General features: G+C 41.4%; 2 protein-coding genes across 13 annotated transcripts in view; both read right to left on the bottom strand.

Annotated features, from left to right (window-relative positions):
• Window positions 1-9,909, bottom strand: part of LOC132207171 (uncharacterized) — a 63,230-nt gene extending 53,321 nt beyond the window's left edge. For 2 of the 12 annotated variants that reach the window (XR_009443351.1, XR_009443352.1), the window contains exons 1-3: window positions 9,200-9,427; window positions 8,427-8,508; window positions 1,028-1,109 (exon numbers count right to left, since the gene is read on the bottom strand). Coding sequence is in view for 1 of the 12 variants with exons in the window: in XM_059642370.1 (XP_059498353.1) it covers window positions 1,028-1,109; window positions 3,959-4,067 (191 nt within the window). In the remaining 11 variants the exon portion in view is untranslated. Of the gene's footprint in view, window positions 1-1,027; window positions 1,110-3,958; window positions 4,096-8,426; window positions 8,509-9,086 lie in introns of all 12 variants that reach the window. The other 10 variants (XR_009443353.1, XM_059642370.1, XR_009443348.1 and 7 more) reach the window with 10 other exon arrangements.
• Window positions 1-10,988, bottom strand: part of LOC132207180 (uncharacterized) — a 103,739-nt gene that overhangs the window by 68,801 nt on the left and 23,950 nt on the right. The gene's annotated exons all lie outside the window — the stretch shown is intronic.

Below are 10,988 nucleotides of genomic sequence, written 5' to 3'. Positions count from 1 at the left end.
TATCAATCTCTGAGTTTCTGCTTGGTGACCATGTGTGCAGTTATCAATAACAGCCTGTCGGCTTCTACTCTGTGAATATGAGAGTAGTTACCAAACTGTACCTGTCAGCTAATGCTTTGTAAAACTGGGAAGGCTGACTCCAGTATCTGCAGCTCTTGCTATCTCTAAGGTTATCGTCAATCAGTTCCTATCAATTTCTTACGTATGGATATGTGCATGTCGAGCACCTGTACCTGTCAGTACCTCATAATTTGCCAGTAAAGTTATCAATGTGTACCTGTGGGAATATACGTTGTGAATATTTGAGTATAGTCATCAAACTGTAACAGTCAGTTTTTTTTTAATCTGTGGATATGTGATTGCAGTTACAAATCTGTACCTGTCACTTTGTGGTCTATGAAATTGGGAGTTGTCATCAATATGTAGCTGCCAGTTTCTGCTGTGTGGATATGTGAAAGTAGCTACCGTTCAGTTGCTGTCAGTTTGCTATGTGAATGTGAGTGTTGTTTACGAACGTGTGCATACCAGTTGCTATGATGTGAATGTGTGAATATCTTTATTAATCTTTAGCTGTCCGTTTCTGCAATGTCAATGTGAGTCTCGTCATCATTTTTTTTTCATAAGCATTTGCAATACAAATGAGTGAGGTTAGGTATCAATCCATACCGGTCATTTTCTACTTGTAAAACTGGCTTAATTGTCAGCAGCCAGGAATATTATCGGTGGAGGTGTGACTCATTATGTGATAGTTGCTATGAGAGTAATTTTACGTGGATTTCATTCAGATACTGAGTGTATAATTTCAGTCTATCCATCTTCAAAATGGTGTAAAAGTCAATGGGTGATGAATTCTGAAATTTGTTGGAACTGTGCATTTGGAATGGAGAGACAAGAAAAATAAAGTTTCATTTCCTCAACGTTGTTTTACTGTTTGTTTGAACATAACTGTTGGAAATTAAGCTCACTGTGTGTCTGACTCAATCTGCTCTGTGACTGTGGAAAGGATGTTCTGACAGTGGGAACATACCTGCTGTTTGTCAGAAGGATCTGGTCACACTTGCCATTGTACTGAAGAAATCTTACTTTGTCTTGGTCCTTCAAGTGTTTTTCTGCAGGAAAACAGAAGAGATAGTTCATGTAAACCAGCATCAGTTGGGTTTGACAATGTTTAACTGATCAACACAACATTTAGTTAATAATCATTTGGATATTTTAATATCACTAGGAATTCTGACATAACTATGGGTCTTGGTCCAATCTAGCCCTGAGCTGCTCCTTGTTTGATCATTTCTAAAAACTTCAACACCATTTGAATGAGGTCCTCAAAGTAAATGATACCTGTACAGCTCCATGACTGGAACTCCCCAGTGGAAGCTTGTCAGTGGATATGAGTTTAGTTATTGATCTATTCATGTTGGTTCCTACTTAGTGAATGTGTGACTGTAGTTATCAATGTGTCCCTCTAAGTCTTTGGTAATTACTCATGAATTACACAGCAGAGAATGGCAGGGACAGAATGATAAGGAACTATTGATCAATTTAAATTATACAGCACAGAAGGTGGCCATTGAGCTCATCATCTCCATGCTGACCCAAACACCCCAAAATGGCCATCATAATCCGATCTTCTTGCATACATCCCATAGCCCTGCAGCTTACAGAGTTAATGTGGAGGTCCAGGTATGTTCTTACAAGAGTTGAGAATCTCTGCTATCAGCAACTCAGGTAGCATATTTGAGATAAGCACCCTCTCATAAAAATGGTTTTTCTCCCATCATTTCTCATCCTCTTGCCACTTCACTTAATCAACTCCCGATGGTTTTAAACTCTATGCCAAGGGAAACAGATTCCCCCTGTTGATTCTATCTCTGCCCATCCCAATTGCCTCAAACATGGCACTCCCAGCTTTCACTGTTCAAAATAATACAGCTTCAACCTCTACAATTATTCCTCATAGCTACAACTCTCCAGCCCTGGCAACATTCCAGTAAATCTTCTCTGTAATATATCCAGAGCAATAACATCTTGCTGTAATGTGGTGACCATAGCAGTGCACAATACATCAGTTCCAGCCTCACCAGTGTCTTCTATAGTTTCATCGTTCTGGCCCTACTTGCGTGCTTCATACCTCTGTCAAAGAAGGACAGCATTCTATATACCTAGTTTAACAACCTTATCCACCTGTACTGCTATTGTCACACTCCAGTACACTTGCACACCAAGACCACTCACTTTATCTACAATTTCCACACCACCTCATGTATTCCCATTTCATGTCCTTTCACCTCTTGAAATGCATTACCTCACATTTATCAGAGTTGAACTCCATGTGCTACTCATCTGCCCCTTCCACCAAACCTTCTCTATCATTTTGGAGCCGACAGTTATCCTCTGCACTACCAGTACTCTGATAAATTTTTGTGTTGGCTGAAAATTTCCCAATCGTAACCCACATGTTCAAGTCCAAGTTGTTACCATATAAAACAAACAGCAGCGGTCCCAACACTGAGCTGTGCGAAACACCACCTGAAACAGCTTTCCATTTACAAGGGCAGCCATTGACCATTTGATTCCTGTTGCTGAGCCAACTTTGCTTCCAATTTAACACATTGCTCTGTATCCCATGAGCCTGTCTATTTCTGATTCATCTGCTGCATGGTACTTTATCAAATGTCTTACTAAAATCCATGTAGTTAACATGCATTACACTACCCTCACATTCACGTGGCAGTCACTGACAGGTATCGATTGACAACTAAAATCACACATCCACATTGTGAAAACTGGCAGGGACTGATTGAAAAATACAACTGCATCTTCAGACAGCAATCAGTATCTGTTTCTGTTATTTAGATGTGAGTTTTCTTATTAATCTGTTGATAATGATGTGTGAACATGCAACATGAATATTTGGGTGCAAATTTCAATCCGTACCTGTCCACGTCTGCTCTGGGAACCTGAGAATGTAGTTATTCATCTGCAACTATCAGTTTCTGTGATGTGAATATATAAATGTAGTTATGAATTTATAACTCAGTTTCCTCTACGCGAATACGAGAATACAGTTATCTATTTCTACCGATCATTCTTGGCTATGTGCATATACGGACATTGTGATCAATCTGTCCCTGTCATTACCTGCTGTGTGAATGTTGAAGTGCAATTGAAAACCTTTTCCAGTCAGTTTCTGTGATGTGAATATGGAAATATAATTATTATTTCCCCCTGTCAGATTCCGCTCTGTGAATACAAGTGCCTCGTTATGCCACATGAGGCTTGGGAGTGTTACTGCAAGTTTCTTCCGATCGGTTTCTGCTTTGTGAATTTGAGGGTAGTAATATTGTCAAAGAGTCATACAGCTGCGAAACAGACCTTTGGTCCAACAGTCCCTGATGACCACAGGCATCAATTTCATTCCTTTCCTTTCAGCATCTGTTTGTTGTATGAGAGAGAGTTTTCTGATGAGCTGCCAATCTGAATTAAAGATAGGTATTGGTCTAAGTCACACTGTCCTTTAAATGTCTGTTTGTGTTTCTAGCTCGGCATGTATGATCTGATACCCTTGGTGAGGTGTATTATAAAATCATCATAGCACTAACTTATAACACATTAATCATAAAGAGAGTGCGAGAATTCTCTGAAATAGTCAGTCTCCCACTGAGATTGCAAGTGTGGTTATTGTTAGTTTCATCAGCATCGGGCTGACGTTCACCATGGGATCAATTCAGTCTCTGGCATTGTGTGTCAATGTGTTCCTCATGCTTTGTCATCATATTTCACACGGACACCGAATGGGTAATGTTGTGGGTAATGTTCAAATGGGTAATGTTGCATTGAACATGTTACTTGTAGGAACTGCTGACATCCTTCTGTTGTTCAAATCTCTGCTGCTCAACATGAATGAGATTTTACCCAATGCCCTATGAATCAGATCATGTAAATGAAACTGTTTTAATACCTTTGTCAGTCTCTGACTCTGTAGATGCAGTTTGGTTAATGTCCACAAATATTGAGTCTCTGTACAGGTTATGATAGTAAGTTTGGTTCTGGATTGGGCAGTCACTCATCTGACTGTGTATTTCAAATTTATTCCTCCTGTAACAAGATCATTATGTGAGCGTTTCTTCAATCCATTGCCAATAATCTCCAGTTATCTGTTTGCATCTGTATCTGTTCACGACCCTATTTGCTTTCTTCTTTGGTCCATTTAATAACACCGTTATGCAGTACTTGTGTACGAGATGAGAGCTGCTTTTTAATTTGTACCTCTTTGGAGGCAAATTACATTGTAATGTTTATTTCATTTTAGACTTGGCCTACTATAGTTCAGTTCCAACAAAGGAAATTGATACATTAGTTACATGTCCAAATCTAAGACATGGTGCGATATTTGGAGGCATATTTAATCTGGCTTTCAATTTACTTCTTGAGCTGTTTCAGTAGAATTCATCATTGATCATGCAATAGCTTCAGTATTTTCTAATGTAGTGAACATGACTAATTTACTTTATGCCAAGCTGATACCTCATACTTAATCCTAAAGGAGAGCATTCACATACCGGGATTGAAGTACTTCACTCTTACCCTGTCCTATGAATGCTGAATGAAAGAGGAGCTCTCCCACCCAGGTGATATTTAAGAGAAATGGCATTTTCTTTTGTTTTCGCCTGGGTATCTACTAACCTGGCAGCATCTCCGTGCTTTGTAAGTTATTCTGTACCCACCGTGCATTGGCACAGGAGCTGCTGTTATGAAACAAGACAGACAGATACACTCAATTGATCCTATTTCCATCTTCCTGTATTGCGTTACTGAGCAGATTAAGTATTTCTTGGAAAGTGGGCAGCCAATTACCACCATGGCAGAGGACAGAGTTTTCAGTTCATCTCTCCTTTCGCATATGGGAAACAGCCTATGTTCTTCAGTTGTTTGTGCCTACAACATTTATAAGCAAGTGAAAATGCAAGACATTGCAACTGAAATGCGTCTGTGCTTTTCCTCAAGAGTTGAGGACAGAAAATAAATGGATCTTTGTAAAGGATACATTGCAGAGACTAATCGCTGTGGTGATATCAAAGGATATTTTCAGGATGATATTAATATCATTCAACATTGCATAGTGGCACAAGTCTTGGAATGCTGCTAAACTAAAGATGTTAATTTCGTATGTTATTGCCAAAGATGAAGTGCAATGAACAAATGAACTGCATTGCGGCTGACTGACCACAATGTTGCTTGTGCAGGAAAGAAAATTAGCTTTCTCACTTCGATTTTGTTTTATGGCGCAGACATTAACATGCTCGGTGTTGAACTTTTGTTTTCTGTCATGTAGTGGGTAAAACTGGGGCCGTCAAACTGAATTTACTGAAGAATAAACACTGTTGAACCCTCTTTGCAAAATATAAATGAGGACGGTTATGTAGTTATATTGCTTGTTTGAAAAAAATGGCATGAAGCGTCCTTGTGTTTGATGTAAAAATTCAGATGGAATGTCAAGAGGAACACAGGGCTATTTGAACAAAATTTAAGCTAATTTGAAAACAAAAGGTCTATGATTATAAAGTCCTCTTGCTTAAGATAGAATAAAAGATATTCTAATCATGCTAGGTGAAGCAATTGACAACTGATAAAGGTGAGGATGATACTTCATCTGCCAACATGACACATTTATGGAATTTGAATACTGGCTGAATTGATGTAGAATTGTCGGCTGGTTGTTTCTAAACAGTGCAGGTTCAATGAGAGAAAGGTCTGTTTGCTGTGCTGCAGACATCTATGAATATATGGGTGTGAGTGATAAGCATTGATCCGTACTTGTTGGTAGCTGTCACGTGAAGATATAAGCGTAACCATCCAACTGTCCCTCTCAGTTTCTGCTGTGAAATATGAGAGTTTAGTTATCAATCTATATCCATCAATTCCTCTCTCATGAATGCAAAAGTGTTACAAATATGTCCTAGTCAAAATCTTCTGTGAATATGCAAATGTTGTTATCAATCTACATATGCTTATGCTTTTGCTTTCCTGTCATGTGTGGATGTATTTATCAGCCTGTACCTGTCAGTTTTTGCAGTCTGAATGTGTGTGTAATTATCTTACTGTCCCTGTCACTTTCTGATGTGTGAATGAGTGTACTGTTATCAATATGTGCCTGTCAGTTTCTTCTCTATGGCTGTGCAAGTGTATTTACCCATTTGGCCCTGTCAAATCCTGTCCTGTAAATCTGACAGATGAGTTATTAGGCTATGCCTGAAGCTATCTGGTTTGTGAATGTGTGAATGCATTTATCATTCTCTCCCTGTATAATTTCTAGGGTCGGGTTTATGTCTTATTCCGGCTTGGTCTGTCTCTGGTCTGGACACATTTAGAGTTTAATGTTCATTTCTTGTTGCAAGCTCACTGTATGAGACATTATTAATTGTATAGTCAACAATCTAGGTTATCTGCCTGAATGTAGGTTTTTTTTGTATCATTTCAGGTCAATATTTGATTTCCTTCTGGTCTATTTAAATAGCAAAGTTTATATACAGTAGAAGTGTTTCAGATGGTTTTCACTATTCAGTTTGTAGTTTTATGCAAACAAATGCAATGTCAATGTCAATTTCAATCTGAAACCTGTCCTGATGTGCAATTTCTCCAGTTTGTAGAAAAGGAAATGACACATTAATTACCTCTAAGTCGATGAGATGGTAACACGTAGAGAGGTGAAATTAATCTCTTGCTCAATATATTTCTTGGACTACTTCTTGGGAATTCAGTGTGTCAAAGAACAAAAAAAAAATTCCAGCAAAGGAACAGGCCCTTTGGCCCTCCAAGCCTGCGCCGATCCATATCCTCTGCCGAAACCTGTCGCCTATATTCCAAGGATCTGTATCCCTCTGCTCCCTGTCCAGTCTTGTGTCTGTCTCGATACATCTTAAAGTGACACTATCACGCACATCTCTACCACCTCCGCTGGCAAAGTTTTCCAGGCACCCACCGCCCTCGGTGTAAAGAATTTTCCATGCATATCATCCTTATACTTGTCCCCCCTCACCTTGAAATCATTACCCCTAGTCATCGAGTTCCACACTCGAGGAAAAAGCTTCTTGCTATCCACCCTGTTGTTGCAACTCATGACTCTGTCGGCCTCAATCAAGTCCCCACTCAACCTCCATCTTTCTAATGTAAATAATCCTCATGTACTCAAACTCTATTCAGAGCTAGCACCCTCCATACCAGGCAACATCTTTGTTAACTTCCTCTGCAACCTTCTCCAAAGCATCAAGATCCTTTTGGTAATGTGGCGACCTGAACTGTATACAGGATTCTAAGTGTGTACAAACCAAAGTCCAATACAACTGTAACATGACCTGCCAACTCTTGCACTAAACGACCCATCTGATGAAGCAAAGAATGCAACATGTCTTCTTGGCCATTCTATCGAACTGTGTTGCCATCTTCGGGTACAATGGACCTGAACACCCAGATCTCTGAGCATCAATTTTTGCCAGGGCTTGTCCATTTTCCGTATAGTTCACTTTTGAATTGGATCTTCCAAAATGCATCACCTCGCATTTGCCTGAACTGAACTCCACAAAATTTGTCCAATTTTTTTTCCCCCCCATATAATGAATGAGTGATATTCACATTATGAACACGGGAGTGCATGTGCACATGAGGATTGAAGTATTTAGCTCACATTCTGTTCTATTTGTCTCTTATCATGAAAGGCTACCTCTCTGACCTGAAATCCGTGAGTGGAAGTCATCTTCAATATTACACATTCTGAGGTTTGCAATATACATGATCTTCATGGCTGTTAGATGGTGTAACACATGTGATGGGGATAGTGTATATATTTACAACTCAGTGGAGTGCGTGTGTGCCAGAAAGTGTGCACACACACTCTGCTGGCATTCTACGTTAGGCTTTGGGACAGGATGTGCATTTTGAAGGCACATTATTTAATTGTTCTGGCTGTGCCTGGGACATCTATTTGACAAAAGATTAATGCTGTCCTGCTCGGTTACTGATAATAATGTCAATGTTTTCCTCCATATCTGTCCTCATTATCTGCTAGATGTATGGTTGGTGTAACTATGTAGCAGCATGAACTATTTCTTCACCTTGACAGTAACTTTGAAAACATAGTTACTAAATGCAGATTTACTGCAGTTCTTTTGTGTCTATTTCAGATGAAAATTCAGTCTATTCATTTTCAAAAATGTTGTAAATGCCAATAGGCTACAAATGATGAATTTTTTTGAAATGGGGTGGTGTGTGTTGAGAAAACAGAGGGAGAGAAAGAACTATTTGTATTTTGTTGGTTGTGTTTGACTGTTGTCTTGAAAGCATGTCACCAGAAATTGAGTTTAATGTATCTCTGACTCAATTTGCTCTGTGCCTGTGGAAAGGATGTTCTCTGCTCGGACATGGTAACATACCTGTTGTTTGTTAGAAGCAGCTGGTCACCCTTAGCTTTGTATTGGCCAAGTATTACATTGTCTTGTTCCTGCAAGTATTTTCCTGGGGGAAGACAGAAGAGTTTACTCCTGTAAATCAACATCAACTAAGTTTTACAATGTCAAAAAGATTAATGTAATATTCAGTTAGTAATTATTAGGATGATTCTTTTCTTTAACTTCTTCTGATGAAGACCAGTGCTCCAAAAGCCTATCATTTTAAAATAACCTGTCGGATGATGACAGCGTCATGAGACTTCTGCCTTTACTTTAAAGTCATCAATTCAAACACAGCTCTGATTCCATTTTAACCTTGAGCTGCTCCTTGTCTAAGGATAATTTCTGTTTTAAATATATATGCTTCGATACCAATTGAGTAAAATCCAGAAGTGGAACGATAATTGGACAGCTCTACGTAAGGTGCTACCCAAAGCCACTGCGATGTCTGCGCCGTTACCAAATCCCAAAGCACTAACTGTAGAATACATTGACTCTGATCAATGTCCGTTACAGGGTTCTTATACTTCCATAGTCTTATCTGTGTTTCGACTTAGACTGCACAATGTTAACAAACAGCATGAAACAGAAGCCAAACAATGAATTTCCAGCAGTGTTTAGAAGACTAAAAGCTACAAGACTGACCCCCAGCAGCAGCTTCTTGCCGCTGTGTCTCCCTCAGCAGGCCCACACACAGCCCGAGAAAGGCCTCTCTCTTCAAGTTCCGGGACCAGTTCCTGCTCCGCTCGGCCTCTTACCTACAGCCCCCGGTTCTCCCTGAACTGAGCCCGAATCAATGCCGGTCTCGGAGCCCCCTCTGTGTCCCAGACTCACATCTCGATGCGCTGCTGGAAGGAGCCTGCTGTTCCCTCGCTTCCCTGGGCGCTGGTCTCTCCATTGCGGCCTGTTTCAAACAAACCTCTTCTACTCACTGAGTCAATGCTCCTCAATGGCAGCGCTGGGGGAAGGCCTTACGCATGCGCTCCTCTAAACAAACAAATGCTCTTTTTCGAGTGGGTGGGGGAAATCGCGCATGCGCTACTTTTCCGAATAATTCCCAGAAACAAATATCAATTGATCATTTCCCCGATTCACTTTTCTCCCAGTTTCAGCAAAGCAACTGAGGGCTGTGGGGGAAAGAGCAGAGAACGTTTGTATGTAATGACTTTTCTTTCCCACGATTCAATTCCAATTCGCAAAAACAAGAGCGTGAAACAGAAGCTGAACGATGAACTTCGATCGTTTCCCGGAACATGTCAGTAACTGCCTCCCTGCGGCTCTCTCACAATCTGATGGGCAAGTGGAGTAGCTGCCGGCCATTCGACCCTTTAGATGTGCTCCCTAATTCAAAACATCACGTCTAATCTTATGACAACACAGTGTCGAGCTGGATGAATACAGCAGGCAAAGCAGCATCTGAGGAGCACAAAAGCTGACGTTTCGGGCCTAGACCCTTCATTAGAAAAGGGGGATGGGCAGAGGATTCTGAAATAAATGGGAAGAGAGGGGAGGTGGACTGATGATGGACAGAGGAGAAGATAGGTGGAGAGGAGAGTATGGATGGGGAGTTAGGGAGGGGATCGGTCAGCCCGGGGAGGACAGATAGGTCAAGGGGGCAAGATGAGGTTAGCAGAGTGGAAATGGAGGTGCGGCTTGAGGTGGGAGGAGGGGATAGGTGAGAGGAAGAACAGGTTAGGCAGGCTGGGACGAGCTGGGCTGGTTTTGGGACGCAGTGTGTGGAGGAGAGATTTTAAAGCTGGTGAAATCCACATTGATCCCATTGGGCTGCAGGGTTCCCTAGCGGAATACGAGTTGTTTTTCCTGCAAACTAAGGGTACTGCAGGACGCCCAGGATGGAAATGTCGTCTGAGGAATGGGCCCAAGCTACGCCTGTCTCTTTGTAGGTAATGTGGAACAGTCCCTCTTCCGCACCTACACTGGCCCCAAACCCCACCTCTTCCTCAGTTACATTGATGAATGTATTGGTGCTGCCTCATGCTCCAAAGAGGAGCTCGAACAGTTCATCCATTTCATCAAAACCTTCCACCCCAACCTCAAGTTCACCTGGACCATCTCTAACACATCCCTCACCCTCCTGGACCTTTCTGTCGCGATCTCAGGCGACCACCTATAAACCAATACAACAAAATGTGAGGCTGGATGAACACAGCAGGCCAAGCAGCATCTCAGGAGCACAAAAGCTGACGTTTTGGGCCTAGACCCTTCATCAGAGAGCTCTCTGATGAAGGGTCTAGGCCCAAAACGTCAGCTTTTGTGCTCCTGAGATGCTGCTTGGCCTCCTGTGTTCATCCAGCCTCACATTTTGTTGTCTTGGATTCTCCAGCATCTGCAGTTCCCATTATCTCTGACCTATAAACCAATGCCCATTTCAAGCCCACCGACTCCCACAGCTACCATGAATACACCTCCTCCCAACCACCTTCCTGCAAAAATTCCATCCCCTATTCCCAATTCCGTCACCGCTGCCGCATCTGCTCCCAGGATGAGGCATTCCACTCCTGCACAACCCAGATGTCCTCGTTCTTC

The sequence above is a fragment of the Stegostoma tigrinum genome, chromosome 44 (genome assembly GCF_030684315.1).
Source record: "Stegostoma tigrinum isolate sSteTig4 chromosome 44, sSteTig4.hap1, whole genome shotgun sequence".
NCBI classification, from domain to species: Eukaryota; Metazoa; Chordata; class Chondrichthyes; order Orectolobiformes; family Stegostomatidae; genus Stegostoma; species Stegostoma tigrinum.
The sequence above is the reverse complement of the archived record's forward strand: the minus strand, read 5'-3'. Positions and strand labels throughout refer to the sequence as shown.